Source organism: Nicotiana tabacum, chromosome 17, assembly GCF_000715075.1.
Source record: "Nicotiana tabacum cultivar K326 chromosome 17, ASM71507v2, whole genome shotgun sequence".
Classification (NCBI taxonomy): Eukaryota; Viridiplantae; Streptophyta; class Magnoliopsida; order Solanales; family Solanaceae; genus Nicotiana; species Nicotiana tabacum.
The window spans coordinates 80,361,861-80,383,403 of record NC_134096.1 but is presented as its reverse complement, the minus strand read 5'-3'; the positions used below and the strand labels follow the sequence as shown (position 1 = coordinate 80,383,403).

The 21,543-nt window shown below is 39.2% G+C and overlaps 1 protein-coding gene across 2 annotated transcripts; it reads left to right on the top strand.

Annotated features, from left to right (window-relative positions):
* The first annotated feature begins 16,908 nt into the window (after positions 1 to 16,908).
* LOC107807425 (uncharacterized) lies at positions 16,909 to 20,631 on the top strand. Of its 2 annotated transcripts, XM_016631790.2 has the most exons (4): positions 16,909 to 17,304; positions 17,481 to 17,830; positions 17,930 to 18,081; positions 20,262 to 20,631. In XM_016631790.2, exons 2-4 carry the CDS (start codon positions 17,578 to 17,580, stop codon positions 20,394 to 20,396), a joined length of 540 nt encoding a protein of 179 aa, XP_016487276.1. In that variant the 5' UTR covers positions 16,909 to 17,304; positions 17,481 to 17,577; the 3' UTR covers positions 20,397 to 20,631. The 2 variants fall into 2 exon arrangements, with proteins under 2 accessions (XP_016487276.1, XP_075090639.1); XM_075234538.1 differs by having other exon boundaries at positions 16,910 to 17,830.
* Positions 20,632 to 21,543: the final 912 nt, after the last annotated feature.

Here is a 21,543-nt window from a genome sequence, read left to right as displayed (position 1 = left end):
TTTGACTGTATGATATTGTATTTTAACTGATAAGTTTATTAAAATATTTTTAATTATTTAAATATTAAATTTATCAAGAATTATGCATAAAATAATTTAAGAAACCCCTTTCTACTAATTTATTACCAAATATGTCTTATAAATAGATTAAGTAATTAAATTCATACAAATTCTAACAAATTTAGTGGAACAAAATTATTAATTTTACATTGGAGCTGGAAGCGACAAAAGTTCTAGAAAAAAGGGATGAAAACAAAGTAGGTTATGGGTGGGAGATTTGGAGTTAAAATTAAAAAAAAAAGGTAAAAGATAAAATAGAATTATGGAGTAATAGTTTAGGGCATAGTTGAAAAGAAAAATAGGAAACAATCACACCACACCAAATCAATTGTTTCATAAAAAGGACTTTTCATTGTTCCGGATCAATTGATTTAACAATATAATACAATCAATTTTAATTAAACAATCAAAACAAACATTATTTTGGGATAACAATACAATACAATACAATGAGTAACAACCATCCAAACAAGCTGTTAATGTTTACAAATTACAACGCATAGTATGTTGTTCTACATAAAATTTTCTGATTTAATCACAGTTAATTAATATGCATCCTCATTTGATTTAGTTATAACCAAAATAAAGACGTGTAGAATAGAACTGTACCTAGCTGCCAAGTCTTAGGACTTGTAGCGAGTGAATTTTGTTTCGAAAGAACATCATTGATTGTATTTGTCTATGGCAAAGGGAATTCAGGAACTCAAAATTTTATTATGTCGTACGTACATTTATTATGTTGTCACTAGATGTTGTTTACCAAGTAAATATCCTTTTACATTTCATTTTATATCATCAAAATTTAACTAGACTAATAATTTAAGAGAAAAACTCTTGCTAATTATATACCAAAAATACGATTACAACTTAATAATTTTAAAGAATATCCTGAAATATTATGATTGTAAGCCATGTAAATATTTTAATATTAAAATATTTCAAATATAAAATATCCTATTCGTTTCGAAATAAAAATTATTGACGGACAATTGACAAACGGAAAGAGCAAGTATTTTATTGTATTGGATACATGTGTTTTGGACTTGCAAATATCTAATTCCACGTCAGCTGGCCTTTTGCTTCATCATTACCACACAATCCACACTTGTTTTCTTTTGTTTCTTTTCTAATTTACTTCGCTCATCTGCAAAAGACGAACCATTACATTTGGAGTATCAAAGACCGCACATTTAATTTTTAGAATAATTTTTGATGTAATATTTACTAACTGTGAGAAAATAAACTTTACACACCGAAAAATTTAATTTTGTCCTAATTTTAAATTTATTTGTATTAAAACAAAGTAGTTGATTATAGGAGCCAGAGGATGGGGGAGGTATGGCAAGAGCAAACTACACGTCTCGAGCACAATAACAAGTACAGCAATATCTTTTTGGCTACCCAAAGCAGAGAATATCAGTGACTACTGTTAAAAAATCTGCAATTTCAATAAACTAAGAAAAAGGTAATTTCAAGGTCGGTCAAACCAACTGGCAATGTGGAATAACATTTTTTACTCATGAAATTTCATTTTTTTTTCATGTGAAATTCATATGCAAACATAACTTCATTTTTCAAAATTTCTTTTTTTCCTATTTTAAAATTTTCGTAGTGTTACGCCTACTAAACCTTGATTAAAAAAGGAACAAAAACAGAAACATATTTGAAAAAAAGTACTCCTATTCCTAATTTAAAAATTTCCCATTGTACCTTTGTTTACTGGAAGATAAATGTTGCAACATTATGAGCCCGTTTGGATTGACTTAAAAAAAAGTAGTATTTAAAAGCACTTTTTAAGTGCTGGAGCTTGTTTATAGATAATCAGTTATGTGTTTGGATAAAAGTGCTGAAACTGAAAAAAACTGTTGAAGTGTTTGGCAAACAAGTGCTGGAAAGCACTTATTTCTGTTAAAATAACCGAAATATCCTAAAAGTTATTATCACTATAAAAAAGATGATTATTATAATATTTTATTCTAAATTGATGCATATACAAATAATTTATAATTTAGTTCACTTTTAATTTAAACTAACTACCTAAATATAGATTATTTATTTAAATAACATGCAATAATTAATTATTTGACCAAAAAAATAATTTTTCACTCATAACTTTAAATTCTAGGGTAACATGTAAACTCATTGATATATTTTAATTTAAAATATAGTTTCACCAATTAAAAAATGAAGGGATTCAACAACAATTCTTTTTTAAATGTTATGGAACCAGGAAAAAAACTAAAAGAACAATATTTATAAAATATTAGAATCTGTTAAACATTTTATTTATAAAGCTAGTGTTAGCTTTAAGGTCAGAACATCAACGAAATTGACAAATTTTGGAATATGACAGCAGAAAGATTGAAAACATCGATTAGATGGCACCGGGATTTAATTAGTATTGGAAGGGTAGTTTTGGGGTTTAGAAAAAGTAAAAGAAATAATAGGATAAAATACTTGGTCAAACATACGAGCTTGTACCCAACTTATTGTTTTTGGCTTATTTTGGATATTTTAGCTTAAAAGTATTTGGCTTAAAAGGATTTTTATGATTAATCCAAACACTCAAATAAGCTCAAAAGTGCTTTTAAACTTGTTTGATCAGCTTTTAAGTCAATCCAAACACCATCTATGGCTTGACTGTTTATTCTTTAACGCTTTCATAATCAGTCTCTCTATTTCAGATAAAAATCAAAGTTTTTATAGTAAAAAGTTCCAGATTCTTTTTGAGAAATTATAATTATAGAGCTGTTTAACTTTTGAAATACTGGTATCTGGCTCTTTCTTGAACGAATGTATATTATTTGAACAGTTATATAATCTGATAATGGTATTTATATCTTTTAATTTTTGTTTTTGAGTTGTTGCATAGTGTTAGTGGGAGTAAAATCCTTATCAAGGTTTGTGGCTGGGCATATTTCCAAGCCCAATTGCCTATGATTCTGTTGGACCCCATTCCATTAGGTTGGTTAACTAATGGTTTGCTAAAACAAAGCTTTAGTTAATAGCAAGGTCCAAATTACTTTTCTACATACTTAATCATATATTAAAGTTAATGCTAATTTTCAAGCCTGTTTATTCTCTATTAACTAGTATGTTTTTCAGTTTTACATGCTCGTAGTGGTGATCGAGGACATGATTTTGTTGTTTGCAATACTATTAATTTGGTAGCCCCTTTTCCGCAATCATTTGTCAAGAAGGTAACTACACTGGTGTATTGCCATCGTCTATTTAGTAGTTTCGGTTGTCTGATACAGTACCAATAGATTGAAACTTCTTCTTCTACATTAACAATGTTACAACTGTGCATTAATTTGTTGAAAAGAAAAGCCCAACAAACATAGAGGAAAAATGGACATACTTGGGACCTTATCGGAAAGTCGATTGTTCAAGGTTCTTTTATTGTCTTAGTTTAATTACTTCCCTGAGTGGTTGAGCTGGAGTCCGCGGTCCCTTATGCGAATTAGATTCACGTACTATTCATGCATTTTCTAGTGTTAATCTGGAAAAAGAAACTCTTGTGGTTATGTTTATGAAAACCTGTAGACTCTAAGCTTAATTACATGTGCAAATTACTTACCGCGGAAACAATCATATAATACCGCGGAGCAAAGCAGCTTTTAATTTTTCAACAAACTCCCATGAGTCAATAGCTTCTTGATCATACAGAACTAAGAAATTAAAGGTGTAGTAGCTAATTACAATTTCAATGGAACGGACCAACGTCAGTTATAACCATGAGCTCATGATCGAGGTTGCGCTTTTGACTACGCTACTCTACATCCGTGGGCTGCTTTCATTTGCTAGCATGTCCCATGCCTCATATATACCACATTCATCAGCCACCAGGAAACAGGCATTTTGACATCATTTTGCCCTTTGCACAAGCACTGTTAGTTGTGTTAAGTTATTATTAGTTTAATATGCACTTCAGATTTTAAATTTATAGTCGTAGCATGAGGGTTTAAGAGAGTAATTAATTAAGAGCGCTATATTATTGTTCAATACTTTTTGACCATAGAAAAGTTAGCGCCATCGCAACACCTTGTGGTTGATAACATGAATAAATGGTAGTTTAGCACTTTAACTTCAGTCAAAGGGAAAAAGGGAAAGGCATTGATACAGGGAACTCCATTTATTTAGGGTAAGTGGGATTTCCAATGGTAGATGAGTCACATTAGACGGTAGAGATTAAAGTCCACAAAAGTACGTCCCTCATTAAGTACGAAAAAGGATCTTCTGCCACTTAAGAGCTCAATCTCCTCCTTCTTCTACTTCGCTTAATTATTTAACTCTTATCTTTTCTGGTACAAATTAAGAGGAGTATGGTCACCAACTAACCAGGACGGCATTGCACTAACGCCCCTCACTCTCAGGAAACACGGCTATATAATTTAAGCCCATTATAAGGATTTAATTACACTGGCTTGTTTACACCTGTACATAATCTTGCTATTAAATATGACAAAAATAAATGTTGGTTAACAAACTTGGAGCAAATAAGACTCCTTACTGAGGATTCAGTTTGAACCTATCACAAATATAATCGTAGTATAATAGGGCTTTACTATATCGACAATAACATCCCCTTTTACTTTTAGTATGTACATCTGATTACTCTATAAGATCTCTAATATGACTTCCAAAATCCAATTTCATTTTATCTTTGCACTTACATTTTTTTCTCTATTTAAGTTAATCAAAACTTTGACAATTATAAATTTAATTAACTTCAAATGGTATTACACATGTTTAATAATATATGGTCATTAAATCAATACTGATTGGGTAAATTTTAACGAAGATCAATAGTATTATTGGGAACTAATTTTTATCTTGTATAGGTCAAAATCTCCCTCAATGAGATTTAGCATGGAGTGGTATTATGGAAAGTGATGTGGCTGAGGTCGAGTAGTAGACAGCGGGGCTCGTAGCCGAGCGGTCAATAACGGCCAAGGTCAAGTATCAAGGACGGTACTAACGGCTAATTTTTGTAATAGGATATTTAAGGGAATATTCTACTGAATATTCTATGTACTGATACTTTTAGGGTTGACTAGGGATATGTCCCATATAAATAGAAAAAGAGATAAGGGGATGGGCATGTAATATTTTGGGATAAGAGCGTTTTTTGAGAAGAAGACTCTAGAAAAGATACAAACACTACCTTTCTAATAATATTCTACCATCCATTATTCCAGACTTTTCCATCAGATTCGAGAATAGTTCCAATATTCTAGGATTTGTCTATCACTCATTACTGTCTGAAAGAAGAATCATCAACCTCATTCAATATTGGGTGAATCATTCTCCTTATTTACGTGAATGTCATTTATTGTTATTTATTGCTTGATATTCTTTTGTCATTACTCCTCTTGTAATATTAAATGCACACTGCATTTAATCCCCCACCAACATTAGCCTGCGTTATTTGTGTTAGCTAGTTGTAAATCCAGGGATATTATTATCAACTAGGCTTAATCCCTCATTACATAAAATTAACTAGTTTAACCGGAGATTTATACTTTTCGGTCAAACAATTTGACGCCGTTTGTGAGGATTTCCTAGTTAATTTTTTAGTTTCTTCTAGATCTATAATTAGCACAGTTTACAAAAAAAAGAGCAAAACTCCTTTTTTCTTGTACACACGGATCTGGCATGGGAGGTAATGGAGAAGAAAGGATGAAGGCAGTGGCCGATCTCACCACCGACCTCTTGAACACCATCAATGAGGTTTCTGAAACAGAAGGCGGGGATATAACGCCCAACGGCTCCCCTAGGCGAGTTGGGTCGCCCCTCCCTCACGGCAATATTACAACATCCTGCGGTAAAGGAGCTTCTACATCCACGACGGAAGAGGCGCCACGTGCAGTGAAAAAACTACTTGAGGCTTGGCTAACAAACACGCTAACCAGCATCTTCGACAAGCCCGCCAAGGAGGCAGCTAGAGAAAACGCAAGGACTAGCATTACACCGACAACGACCGAGTAACATGGACCTCTCCCTTCAGTAAAAAGTATCACTCACAATGTTAATAATGCAGGTGACGACACCCTCACAGCCATTCTGAGGAAGATGGAAGAAATGAAAAATGAGAACAAAATGCTTCGGGACCAAAATGAGAAAGCATCAAGAAAGAGTCGACAAAATACCGGGTGCCCCAAACTCTTGCCAAAAAGAGATGATGGTTGGTTTATTGAGCAACCCTACAGTGATAAAGCCGCTCTGCATGCCATACTCAAGACCTTCAAGATGCCGCCTTATTTGAAAATATATGATGGTACGACCGACCCCGAAGATCATGTGACTAACTATGTCACTGCGGTAAAAGGCAATGATCTTGACAAAGAACAAGTATCTTCCATCTTGTTGAAAACGTTTGGCGAGACCCTCACCGGAGGAGCATTAACTTGGTATTCACAACTGCCCGCGCATTCCATCGAAACGTTTGAAGAAATGGCTGATAAGTTCGTAACGGCCCATGCTGGGGCCAAAAGGGAGGAGGCAAAATTGAACGATATATTTGCCATCAAACAATCGCCCGGAGAGAGATTGAGGGACTTCCTCGCTCGATTCAACCGAGTATCAGAAGGAATGGATGTAGCAGCTTTCCAAAACAGGCTGAACAGGAATGGCTCAAGGGCGACCAGAAAATTATTAAGTCGGCTTATGAAATATCCTTCAACAACTTGGGATGAAATACACAACTCCTACTGCGCCGAGGTTCGTGCAAACGAAGATGACCTGAATGGGCCAACTCATCGGTTGACCTCGGTGCAGGCCAAATCCTGGAAGAATCGAACAAATGATGCCAGGAGGGATCTTGCAGCTCCACGACACAACCGAGAAAGACATCAGCCATATATCAGAAGTGCCATCATGCCCCCTTCCCGCCACGAAGAGGGCCCATCTATACCAAGGACAGGGACTCATCGGAACTAGAGAGGCCCCCCTTTATTATCCGCTCACAATTTTGTATGTCACCCTCAGAAATAGTCTACGCATTGGAGAAGCTCGGACCAAAAGTAAAGTGGTCACAAAAGATAAGGTCAGACCCAAGCACCAGAAAGTCAAACGCCCTCTGCGAGTTCTAGCAAGAGCGAGGTCACAAAAATGAGGATTGCATCGTCCTAAGGCCGGAGGTCGTAAACATGCTTCACCAAGGATACCTCAAAGAATTACTAAGCGACCGAGGAAGGACCAAATTTGCCCGAGGACGTGAATAGCACTAGGGACCGCCGAAACTACCCTTACCGACTCGCACCATTCAAATGATCATCGGAGGCGGCGGCGACGCTTCTATCAACAACGTAAATTTCACCACAACCCACAAGCTCAAATGATCGATCACTCACGAACGGTATGACGAGCTCGAAGAAAGTATCATCTTCGATAAGTCAGATACCCACTGTTTGGTTTTCCCTCACTATGATGCCCTTGTCATCACTTTACGAATATTAGATACATATGTAAGACGTATTATGGTGGACGATGGGAGCGACACATGCATTATCCACCCTCGAGTACTTGAACAAATGAAACTCGAAGATAAGATAGTGTCGCGCTGCATCACACTAACAGGTTTTAACAATGCGGTTGAACGCGTCTGGAGAAATCACACTCCCCGTCCTAGCCGGCGACGTCACTCTGGAAACCACATTCCACATCATGGACCAGGATGCGGCGTACAACGCCATAATAGGTCAACCTTGGTTACATGGGGAATATTCAGCATACGAGGAGAACAACACATATCTAGATAATGCTACCGCATCGCCCTGGATTGTACGACCACCCAACAAATGAAGGTCAAAGCAAAAAAGGCATAGCAATTAACATGGCCGAGGTTGATCTGTGACGAAAGTGAGGATGTCATCAGAGATCCCAAAATGGTAGAGACCGCTGGATCAACCATAGAAGACCTCGACCCCGTTCAACTTGATGATAACGACCACAACAAGAAATCCTACATCGGTGGCAAGCTTCAAGAACCAGGTAAATTTCATCAATTCTTAACTGCTAAAGCAGATTTGTTTGCTTTTTCCCATACAGATATGCCAGGTATCTCGAAGGAGATTTCCACACACAAGTTGAACGTCGACCCATTCCATCCCCGGTGAGGCATGTTAGGAGGAAGTTCAATTCCATAATAAACAATGCAGTCCGTGAAGAGGTCAAAAAATTACTGGAAAATGGCTCCATCAGGGAGTCAAAATACCCCCAGCGGGTCGCCAATGTGGTCATGGTGAAAAAGAAAAATGGGAAGTGGCGAATGTGCATAGACTTTACAGATTTGAATAAAGCATTCCCCATAGATTCATTCCCGTTACCCCATATCGACCAGCTCATTGACGCAACGGTCGGACATGAATTGTTAAGCTTCTTAGATGCCTACTCAGGCTACAATCAGATCCTCATGGAAGAGGAGGATCAGGAGAAGAACACCTTCATCACCCATCAAGGGACGTATTGCTACAAAGTTATGCCTTTCGGACTGAAAAACGCAGAGGTGACATACCAAAGGTTGGTGACCAAAATGTTCAAAGATCAACTCGGCAATACTATGGAACTCTACATAGACGATATGTTGGTCAAGTCCAAAATGAAATAAGATCACATCAGCCACTTGAAAGAAGCCTTCGATATACTCAGGCGATACGGGATGAAACTAAATCCTGAAAACTGTGCATTCGGCGTGACCTCAGGAAAATTCTTGGGTTTCCTAGTATCACAACGAGGTATCGAGGTCAACCCCGACCAAATCAAATCCATAGAAGGAATACCAGAACATTTAACCACCAAAAAATAAGTTTAGATGCTGACTGGATGTATCGCCGCCCTGTCAAGATTTATTTCGCGATCATCCGACAGATGCCACAAGTTTTTCAGCGTACTCAGAAAGGACAACGGCCTCCAGTGGACCTCCGAGTACGCCCAAGCCCTGAAGGAGTTAAAGGCTTACCTGTCATCACCACCGTTGCTTTCCAAAGCAGAGCCTGGGGAGCGCCTCCTCGTCTACCTCGCCGTATATGAAGTGGCGGTGAGTGTGGTCCTGGTCCGAGAAGATAAAGGTATGCAATCTCCCATCTATTACATTAGAAAAACCTTAGTCGACATCGGAATGAGGTACCCCGGCCTCGAAAAATTGACCCTGGCCTTGGTCATAGCTTCACGAAAGCTTAGACCCTACTTTCAGTACCACCCCATCTCGGTAGTCACAACTTTTCCCTTGAGAAGTATTTTGCATAAGCCCGATCTATCAGGCAGGTTAGCTAAATGGGACATAGAATTAAGCGAGCATGATATCACATATCAACCGCGAACGCCGATAAAATTACAAGTCCTCGCCGACTTCGTCGCCGACTTCAGTGCAAAAATAATGTCCGAAGTAGAAAAAGAAGCGGCCCACATATCTCCACAAATACAAGATCTATGGATTTTTGTACACCGGCGGCACTTCTAATGCGTCAAGGTCCGGACTGGGACTTGTACTCGAAGTCCCAACATGCGAAGTGATTTGCCAGTCCATAAAGTGCCCGACATGACGAACAACGAGGCCGAGTATGAGGTTGGGATTGCAGGATTAAGGCTAGCACTCAAGTACGGGGCGAGACGGGTCATACTACGCTACGACTCTCAACTCGTCGTCAACCAAGTCGCAGGGACTTTCCAGATCAAAGAGCAAAGGTTACAAAAATACAAGGCCGAGATCTGCAAACTACTGCCCGAGTTCGACGAATGCTAGCTCGACCATTTTCCTCGAGCACAAAATATCGAAGCAGACAGCCTCGCCAAATTAGCAGCAGCCACTAAAAGCAAAACTGGAGAAAGAAACGTGGTCACCCTCCTCCACTCATAAATAGATCAAATCGAGGTAAGGACCATAAATCTAACTTGGGACTGGCGCAACCGTATTGTTACATACTTGCAGGATGTCATACTCCCAGATGATAAAAATGAAGCCAAGAAGCTTCAGATGCAAGCAACCAGGTACAACATCATTCATTATGACCTATACAAGACGACATATGGTGGCCCCTGGAAATGCTTAGGCCTGAATCAAACGTGGCGCATCCTAGAAGAAGCCCACGAAGGCCACTACGGAGATCATTCCGGCATTCGAGCTCTAGCCAGATGTCTCATATGGGTAGGTTACTTCCCCTTGACCGTTCATCAAGTGGGGCGAGCACCTCCACTCGGTCACTTCCCCTTGACCGTTCATCAAGTGGGAAATGGACATCGTCGGCCCCCTCCCTGCGGGGCGAGGTAACGTACGATTTCTTTTAGTTTTAACTGACTATTTTTCTAAATGGGTAGAAGTAGGAGCATTCGCCTAGATACGCGAATAGGAAGTGATCGCCTTGATATGGAAAAACATCATGTGCAGCTTTGGCCTCCCCAAAGAGATCAGTAGCGACAATGGACCATAATTTACTGGAAAAAGGTCGCCAAATTTTTTGAGAAGTGGCATATCAAAAGAATACTCTCAACATTGTACTACCCCGCGGGCAATGGGCAAGCGGAATCCTCCGATAAATCAATACTTAACATCATGAAAAAAAAGCTTGAGGATGCCATGGGATTATGGCCAGAGTTATTACCAGAAGTGCTTTGGGCCTACCGTACGACGCCGAAGACAAGCATAGGAGAGACGCCCTACTCATTAGTCTATGGGATTGATGCGGTAATACTAGTCGAAGTCGGAGAGCCCAGTTTGAGATATTCCCATGAGAGCGGGCCAAGGAACAATGAAAGTAGAAGGCAAGAGCTCGACGGAGCCGAAGAACGGAGAGATATGGCCTACATAAGGATGATCGCCCAAAAATAATAGGCAGAACGCTATTGTAACAAAAAGGCCACGATCAGACCACTCAAAGTCGGGGACTACGTGCTCAAAGCCAAAACACAAGCAAGCAAAGACCCGCGGAAAGGCAAACTGGGAAAAAATTGGGACGGTCCATACAAAATCATGGCAACAGCAAATAAAGGGTCTTTCCAACTAGAAACAATTGAAGAAAAACTACTACCAAACAACTGGAACATCACACACCTCAAGTACTTCAACTTTTAAGAAAAAGCATTCTCCAAGTCGCACTCTTTTTTCCCTCACTTGAGTTTTGTCCCAGTTGGGTTTGCTCAAGTAGGATTTTAACTAGGCAATAAGGGGGACACTTCAAGTTAAAATACGAACGGAAGAAGGCACCGGACGGTCAGTTCATTGCCCAACCTCTCAACGCGCTTCCAGGTCGCCCAATGAAGGGACTAGATAGACTGGGACTGGAATGCCATCCCGGAAAGAATATAAATTTCTCCAAGTATATGAGCACAACACAAATGTATGCAGTCTGCCCATACTTTCACCAGAGCAACATTGCCTTAATATCTACTCGGCCCCCAGCCACAATTAAGTACGGGTTACATTTGACCTCGTTCCAATCAACACCCGCTCGGCCCCCGGCCATAATTAAGTAAGTTATATTCGACCTCGCTCGAATTAACTCACATTCGACCTTGCTCGAATTAACTAAGTACGGGTTACATTCGACCTCGTTCAAATCAACACCCGCTCGGTCCCCGGCTACAATTAAGTAAGTTATATTCGACCTCGCTTGAATTAACTCACATTCGACCTTGCTCGAAGTAACTAAGTACGGGCTATATTAGACCTCGTTCGAATCAACACCCGCTTGCCCCCGACCATAATTAAATAAAAGTTACATTCAATCTCACTCGAATTAACTCAAACTTGACCATGTTCGAATTAACTAAGTATCGGTTACATTCGACCTCATTCGGATTAACTATGTTACATTCGACCTTGTTTCGAATTAACTAAGTATAGGTTACATTCGACCTTGTTCGAATTAACACCTACCGTCCCCCGGGCGCGACCAAAACTGAGTTCTGTTTTGACCTCGTTCAACACACATAAACCAAGTTTTTATGACTAAAGCGACCATACAGAAAAACAAAAGAAAAAGGCATACGAGCCCGAATAGAAGTAAAAGAGTCAGGTACGAGCAGCGAAAATGACATTTCATAAAATATATTCTTTACAAAGGCTAGAACAGATGCCCACAAAAATATATACAAAACTTACAGGCAAAATGAAAGAAAAACAATTACTCGCCACCTAACCCATCAACGTCATTTATCTGATCGTCTAGGTCATCTCCACCCACCTCTCCGCCAGTACCGTCGCCACCGCCTTTTCAGAATACTCATCCTCATACCAGGCATCTTGTTCGATCCCGTCCACGCCTATGTCCTCCTCGCCATCACCAGCCTCCGGCATAGCGAGATCATAGCCACAAATAGTTCGAGCTGAGCGTGCCTTAGCGCGAGCATCCTCGAAGTCGGTCTCGAAAACCTTCCCCACCGCCATAAAGTCCCTAAATATATCTCGTTGGGCCTCGGCATGGATCCAGATCACGCGGAATGTTAGAAAAAGCAGAAGAGCGAGAAGAGGACGACTGGTCCAATAATTAGGACTTCTCTGCTTCAAGGGCGACAACTCGTTCATTAAGGCCCGAAGCTTCTTTCTCGAACTCCCCTATACGCTCGTCGAGTCGCCCCTCTCTGAGCCTCGCCGTCTCCAAATCACTCGCTCGCTCTGAACGAAGAACGCACATCACGACCTCCGATGCCTCTACTTGCCTCAGAGCCGCCAACTGATCCAATTTTGACTTCTCTAAGTCCGCTATCATCTTGGCGAGCTCATCACCCAGATCATTCACCCTGATTAGACTTTCTTCGAGCTTGGCCCGCAGTGAGATCACTTGGGCTTGAAGGTCGTCGCATTGGGCCTCAACTCCCCTGCTCACTTCGAGATCCTCTTCTTTGACCTTCAACGCCCCCTCGAGCTCACTACATTTTCCAATGACCTTCACCAATTTGTCATCCTTCTCCTTTAGCTCGTCTCGGAGAGCCCGGAAGTTGCTACTCCTACCAAGTCTCATGGAAAGCTCGCGGTGCTTATTACGATACTCTCAGTATTTCCGCTCTATCTTTTGGAAAATGACCTTCCGCCTCTCCTCTCGGCGGGAGCTTTCGATCTCCAAGATCACAGTCTGAAAAGAAAATCTGAAGCGAGTAAGAATAAAATCGGATTCGACATGAACATACAAATAAAATGCCCAACTTACCATTAGAGCAAGGCCGACTATGCTCCTCGACAATGTGGAGTCCTTCAGTTTCTCGAGGGTCTTACCTTCCACGTCGGAATAGAGGGAACCAAGAGAAGGGAACACGTCCTCCGTATCAACTAGCAGATCCCGGTCAAGAGGGATCGTAATGGTCCGCGTGGTTCACTCCAATGTCACCTCGAGCCGGGTGAGTCCTTCTCCCATCATCCTAACCTCCTCAGGATCCATATCGGAGCCCGTCTCGTAACCACCCTCAGTAACCCCCTTACCTCTCTCATCAGTAAATGAGGTGGGAACATCAACGAGCCGCGAGGACGATGTCACATCTCGCCGTACAGTACCTAGAACCTCCACAGACACTCCACTAGTTCTGGCGTTGGCATCAGGAAGGGGCACGCTCTCTGCGGCTTCCGCTGATTGCAGGACCTCAGATGGAAAATTTGCACCGTCTTCAGGCACAACGGAGGCCGGTTCGCATTCGTTCTTTGTAGAATCTACGGCTCGGATTGTCCCATTGCCGACGGCCACCGACCTCCTTTTATGAGGGACCAAATCCTCCTCGCTCGGTGAAGAATCTTCATTTATTAAATAAAGCAAGGGAGAGGCCGGAGTCTCTAGTATTGAAGCCGTCGACGATCGAGCCGACATAGCCAAAATCGGAGGCCGAATAGAAGTGGATGATCGGGCAAGCTTGGTTACAGTAATAGCAAGGGGCGGACTCCATTATAGTGTTCATCTGGCGAAACGCATGAGTAGGGGCCTTCGACCTCCTCGAGGATCCCCGGGCTAAAAACAAAAAAGAACAAAAAGAAGATTAAGAGGTCGATTCCCACAAAACAATAAGAAGCAAGCGACCAGAAGGTCACGACAATAAAGATTCAAAACGGGTAAACTCACTGGTCGCTGAAATCTTGGGTCCAAACTTTTTGATAAAGGCCGACTATTTGCGAATCCTCACTGTGTGAGGCAAGACCTGGCTAACCCAGTCATGAATATCCGTAACCAAATGAGGGGGCGAAGTCTTAGCTCAGCGAGGAAAAGGTAGAGTGTTAGGCTAAAATCAAAATGAGCAAAATAAGCGCTTAGTAAAAAATACTTACGGGCATAATTCCATGCCTGAGGAAATCCATTCGCATTTGTCACCATGTTCTTGGTCTTGACGTAGAAGTAGCTATGCCAGAACCGACGATTTGCTTTGTCGTCTATCTTTACTACCAAACTCTTACTTCCTCGGTGACGAAGATGCAACATCGCCCCCTATAGAAACTAGGCACGAAGAGGTGTATCATGTGGCGAAGAGAGATCCCGCAGCCGGCCAATTCCGCATACTTCGTCAACATGCGGATGAGTTTGTAGATGTAAGATGAAAGTTGGGCCAGAAAAATGCCGTAGTAGCGGAAAAATTCCTCCGCCAATAGGAGACGGGGAAATGAGTAGCCCATATAGAACTAATACGCGTAGAAAGTGCAGTATCCGGGGCGATGAATCTGCACCACGTCACGACCTTCCGGGACCAGATCGATGTGGGCCAGAATTTTGAACTTCGCCCTGAAATTAGCAAGGGCAACCACATCCATCACCGATTCCGTGGCCTCAGGGTCGTCCTTGGGTGGTTTTGAAAAGTCAGATCTAGCCTTCTCGTTACAGAAAATTATTTTATCCACCATAGGAAAGCTTTCATACTCCGCAACAATGGCAACCCCATCATCATGGGGAGGTATGCGCACTGCCAAGGGAACAGGGTCAGGTAACCCCCCCCCCCAGAACTGGAAGACACGTTAACCATCTTTGTTTATGAATAAAAGAGGTGTAAACACAGAAGAGTCAAGATTCTGAAGTAAGATCAAAAGAGCAAGGATTCTGAATGAGGAAGGAAGAAGAAGGTATGAAGGTCTAATATTTAGATTGCAAAGAGTAAGGCAAAGGATTTTGTATCCCTATTTATAAGAGTTCATGCGTCAATATCGAGAAAGCAAACCGTCGTTACCTAACTCAGGAATCGAAGCGGCAGAGGCACGGAAAACGATGCAAGGTATCTGAAAAACGCGTAATAATGACGTATGATGATATGACGCCACTCTGAAACGACGTGACCCTGGGTTGCGTCTCACGGAAGGCCACGTTTTCACCCCGTCTGCAATGCTACTACTCGACCTGCTCATCTAAACTTCTCAACCATAACTAGCAGAGTCCGCTCATCGAGGTCGTCCAGGGTCAACATTAATAAGCGGAGGGACTAACTGTATAGGTCAAAATCTGCCTTAATGGGATTTAGCATGGAGTGATATTATGGAAAGTGATGTGGCCGAGGTCGACTAGAGGACAACGGGGCTCGTAGCCGGGCGGTCAATAACGGCCAAGGTCAAGTATCAAGGATAGTGCTAACAACTAGTTTTTGTAATATGATATTTAAGGGAATATTTCACTGAATATTCTATGTACTGGTACTTTTAGGGTTGATTGGGGATATATTCCATATAAATAGAAAAAAAGATAAGGGGATGGGCATGTAATATTTTGGGATACGAGCACTTTTTGAGAAGAAGACTCCCTAGAAAAGATACAAACATTACCTTTCTAATAATATTCTACCATTCATTATTCTAGACTTTTCCATCAGATCCGAGAATAGTTCCAATATTCTAGGATTTGTCTATCACTCATCACCATGAGAAAGAAGAATCATCCACCTCATTCAATATTGGGTGAATCATTCTCCTTATTTACGTGAATGTCATTTATTGTTATTTATTGCTTGATATTCTTTCATCATTACTCCTCTTGTAATATTAAAAACACGCTGCATTTAATCTCCCACCAACATTACCCTGCGTTATTTGTGTTAGCTAGTTAAAAATCCAAGGATATTATTATCAACTAGGCTTAATCCTTCATTACATAAAATTAACTAGTTTAACCGGAGATTTACACTTTTCGGTCATACATATCTAACTTAAAACATAATATTTATTTTTCTATACCATATGTTTAGGTCGTGATAATAGATCCAAACATCCAATTGTATACTACTATAATTTATTTCACAAACCAAACAGTCTGTTAGCGTCTTTTCATTCTGCTAGTGTCTTTTCGCAAACCAAACATCCATATATGTGTAGCACCGTAAGATTTCTTTATTTCCTTTTCATTCTCTATGACAAATTAAGCACAATAACATTTCAATTTGTCTGAATTTTTTCAGAGTACAAAGGTCAAAATAGCTAATTTTTGGTATAAAGTAGTAAATAGACTCTTTAAGTTTTTTAAAATAAAATTTATATATTTAAAAATTATATAAAAAGTACTATAAGTCAAAATAGTTAACAATTTAAATTATTTAAAAAATATTTATAAAAAAGACTGATCAAATAAAATCTTATACTCACTAAATAGTAAAAAGTTCATTCCTTTTTAATGAGGGGAGTAGAGTTCGATACTTCCGAAATGTTTTTTTCTCTTTTTCTTATGCCTCCATTCAAAAACAAAAAAACAAAAAAAAACAGAGAGAGAGAGATTGCAGAGTTGCAGTGACAGTGTGACACGCACGATGGCAGTAAAATGAATAGAAAAAATGGAAGAGCCAAGAGGGAGGTCCCACGTGCCTCTCTCTGTCTTTCACAGTTTCTCACCTGTAAACGTGAAGTCTTAACTCATAAAAAACTATACTCCACACCACTGTAGTAATTGAAATCCTACCCCCTGGTTTTTGCAGTAGCAAAGGCTTTGTTTCTTTGACAACGTAGCTCAGGTTGTGGGGTTTGACAGATCTAATACTTTTCTCTTACGTCTCTCTATTTAAAGCTACCCCTCATTCCTCTATTTTATGCTTTCTTCACACGCTCTCCCTATTTACTTCACGCCTCGTTACATCATTTTCTCTGGCAACTACTACTTCTTCTTCTTCTGCACTACCCCATTACATCATTTCCTTTACAACTACTACTTTTTCTTCTCCATATTTACACGAAGATATACACAACACAAAACCGTGCTTATTTGCAAGTTCCCAAGACTTGTAGGCATGGTTCTACTTCGGTTTCTATTTCGGTGATTGATTTCTGTCTCACACTTCTGGAATCTTATCGTACGTTCTACATAGGTGAGTGTGAAGAGGTCAGAGTCCTCTCTGTCCTTTCATTCTTTTATTATTGGTTGACAAGTCAGCTTCGATTAATCAGCTTCTCTCAATTACTATAAAGTTTCCATCACATCGTCTCTATCTCACTAGTAACCAAATCCCCCCAACCAATTTCTTCTATTCATCTTTAATTTCAGGCAGAAAAAGTGAAGTAAGTCACCATTGTTAGTAGTACTACGTAGAAATTCTGTGCATTTTGATAATACTACTACTAGTAGTTTGCATTTATCAATCATGGGAAATTGCCAAGCGGCAGAGGCGGCAACAGTGGTGATTCAACATCCAGGTAACAAAGTGGAGAGAATTTACTGGTCTACAAGTGCACATGAAGTCATGAGCTCAAATCCTGGCCATTACGTCGCCCTTGTTATCTCTTCTCCAACTGATCAGAGAACACACAATGGTTCGCCCGTTAGGCAGCTCAAGCTTCTCCGACCCGGCGATACTTTACTTCTTGGACAAGTTTATCGACTCATCAGCTTCGAAGGTAAAAAGAAAATTCAGACATGATCATGTAACTTTTTTTTTTTTGAAAAAGCTAAGTACCATTCTTTTCTCAAAAATTTTCCTTGATCATTTTCCTCAGATGTACTGAAAGAGTTTGCAGCAAAGAAGTGCATGAAACTTGGCAAGTTACTAAGAGAAAGTGGAGGCCTCGTTCTTGATTCCAAGAAAATCTCGACCGATTCACCAGCAGTGAACGCCAAGTCGAGATTGGTGAATGGGATCCAAGCTAAGGTAATTAATTCTTGCAATTCCCTTAGGACCATTTGGATGTAGATATTTGATCTTGATGTGTTTTAAATTCTCAGCTCTAAGTCATTTTCACCCTTTTAATATACCCAACGACCAACTGAATACAAAGTTACAAACTTAAATTACTATAGGACTATTTATTTTAACTCTTCTTTTGCAGTTATTTAAATGATACTAGAAGATTTTGTTAGTATTTAATTTTGAAAGTGAGTAAAAAATTTGGCTTGCAATTTAGGATTAATCTGTTGTCTTTGATCTAGGTAGATTTGGTGTTGCAAAGTAAGATTGCTACACCTTCCTTCAATTGTCGTATACAGAATAGCATCTTTACCATCCGTAAAGTTGAGTGCATTAAACGAAAAGCTTGTAACTTGATAAATACTTAATAAAACAGAGACATGTTTTGTACCATGGATAGTGATATTGGGCTTGCTTTCCTGTCTCTGTTTTACCTATGAAGTATGGCAAGTGATATTATTGCCTATGAGGCCATGATGATCTGAGATTTGACGGGAATTGGTATATTTGGTTGGTGGTATCATTTGCGTAACTACATTATTTTACACATGCCTGAAATAATTGTTTAGGAAAATAATAGTATATCCTTGAAATAATTGTCTCTATAATAAATAGGGGATGCAGTTTGGTAGGTAATTATTCGAAAAAGGGTTTCCTATACTTTGTTTTTTTGCTAGTCAAACTAATGCATATTTTACCAAGACTTTCTGAATATATTGTCATGTTGTAGTCGTAATTAGTGCATTTAGCTCTAGTTCGATTTTGAGAGTTCGTTAAATTGAACTTCAAGGAATATGTATTCCATCAATTTAGTTAGATGAATCTATCCAACTTTAAACTCTCTATTTTCCAGCAATTATTGAGTTACCTCAATTGAGTAGCATATATTGGTAGTGGGACAACACTAGGGTGGGCAAAGATCAAAATTAGGATATGATACAATTTATAAAGGAGAAAGGCTGACTAGAATTATGCATCTTTCATTTTTGCTTGCTTGGTTTGTTAAAATGAAATAATGGAAGGATGTGTTTTTCCTTGGTTATTATGAAAAGCTATGGTAGTATCTTAATAAGAAGTGGTATTAGCCTGCGTAGAAACTATTTATATTTGGCAGGAAAAAGTGTATAAAATTTATATAATTTTTTTATATAACATAGAATGTGTATATATATATATATATATATATATACAGAAAATATATAAAAAATATATATTTTTTGGTTATTATTTTGAGAGCGGCGATACATAATTTTCTTTAATAAGAAGCCATTAATAGGAGGTCTGGTGAGAATATCAAGGTCTGGTGAGAATATCTCTCTTGATCATTATACTTCCATATGTTTTAGTCCACTTCCCAATTTTGCGGGCTTTATCTCTGTCGATCATAAAGGGTATCACATGGGTATTTTTATATTCGTTTTTTGGAGTTGAAGGAGAAATTAAAGTATAATGCAAGAGTTTACCAGAATATCAAGTGGTTGTTAGAGTATTATAATATTTCTTTTTGCTGTTTCATTGTCAGTAATAATCTTTTAGGGCATATATGAGTTTTAAAATAGCGAAGAGGCACTGAATCTATTTTCTCCATCTCCAAGTGTTTTACTTCCAGAGCGCCAATCAGAAACTGTTGTTAAATGCACCATAAGGCGTGGCCTCTGGTTTAACGAAACGATGATTACTTAAAGAGACAATGAAAACTACTACTAATATTAAAAGTACCAAAGCCAACTTCTAAATTAATAGTCATGCAGTCGCACATTACTTGGATTTAGTCTAGCCTTGGCCCTTGTGACATAACAGGCTGAGGATGAATTATTAATTTCAAACCCTTTGACTTTCAAATATAAAGCAAGGGGAGAATCATTATTAATAAATTTCAGTTTGCAAACTTAAAGGAATATTGTGATGAAAATGTACTTAAATTATGTCATCGTATGACTAGATCATTTAATTTTAACATAATGGGCGCCTGACAAAGTGACGAGAGAGATACTGTTCCAAACATAATTGAATTGGTCATTGGTAAATGGCGGTCTGAAAAACGCAGTGTTTTGCTAATAGAATGGCTTTGCTTTTACAATTTGTTTTTCTGCAGCATTATCTTTTAGCTCAAAATTCATGCATCTTTGTGCACTTTTTTTCAGATGGAACAGGAGACTTATCAACAAGGAAGTAGCAGCAGCAGCAGTGGGCAGAGCCAGAGGAGTGTGGTGGGAAGACATAATGGTGGGGGGCAATGGAAACCAGCCTTACAGAGTATTGCAGAGATTGGAACTTGAACTCACTCACCCTAAGCAGAAGCGCCACTCCTATCTCAATTACATACTTCCCTAGCGACTAAGCCTTTCCAAAATAAGAAATTGGCTTTTCTCAAATGCCCCTACTTTAGTTTAGAAAATTAAACCCACTTAATTAGTACAATGGGAGTTGATGTTCGACGGACCCAATCTAAAGAATTGTAGTTTACCTTATTTTCAAGTTTGGCATAATTAAACAATTACCGTCATTTGAGAATATTTCTATTCTCAAAATCCTTGCAAATTACTACAAAGCGATCAACTAGATAGGGAACAGTAAGTATTATGAATGTGTCCTGGTTTTGATTTAGGTTATGGGTGTTAAGGGGCCGGGCGATCCGGGCTAGAAAAAAAGGGACCTGTCGGTCTTGGTACCGGTTACAATTTATTGGGTTTACCGGTTCCAGGCTTAGCCGGTGCTAAGTGGAATCGGAACGGTTCTAGGCCTAATGGGCTGGACCGAGCCGGTCTTAGTTTAAATAAAATAAGTATCGTAAGACATAAAATTAAACTTTTAAAGTTTAAAGTTTAAACTTTAAAGTGTTAAATTTGAAATTTGAAATTAAGTGGCTACAAATTATTTAATAAGACCAATATGTAAGGATCGAACTTCAAAGACTTTCATTTTTTATTTTCATTACATAATAATACTTCAAATTAACTTGTTTAATAAACTAACACATTAAGCTTAAATAAGTCTAATAAATTTAAAATAACACAGATTGTCTCAAATCAACTTCAATACGAATTCCTGGATGACGCTCAAGACAACTCTTGATATGCCTCCTTAAACCAGTTGTGCCCTCCCACTTTCGACGAACATAAAAGACTCGACCATAGTTCTTGCATTCTGCTTTGCGAACTTCTACATTTTCTTCTATTACCTCAAAGTGTTCCCAAACATGTGAGCGCACTCTAGAAGCACGGGGCATGATTTAACTTGAATTGAGAATTTGGGTTTGAGAATTGAGAGATGAGCGAAAAAAAGATGAGGGGGAGGGGGAGGGGGGGTCTAATATAGTTTTTTAAATGGTTAAATTAGTAAAAATAAAAGTACTATTTTTTTTAAAAAGATCCAAAATGGCTATTTTTGCAATTAAGGTCGTTGGACAACGGTCAAAAGGGGAGC

Bases quoted from the DNA above. Each gene is read 5' to 3' on its own strand.
- LOC107807425 (XM_016631790.2), top strand. From the start codon at position 17,578: ATGGGAAATTGCCAAGCGGCAGAGGCGGCAACAGTGGTGATTCAACAT. The intron at 17,831-17,929 runs GTAAAAAGAAAA...CATTTTCCTCAG, and splicing joins TCGACTCATCAGCTTCGAAG to ATGTACTGAAAGAGTTTGCA. The intron at 18,082-20,261 runs GTAATTAATTCT...ACTTTTTTTCAG, and splicing joins TGAATGGGATCCAAGCTAAG to ATGGAACAGGAGACTTATCA.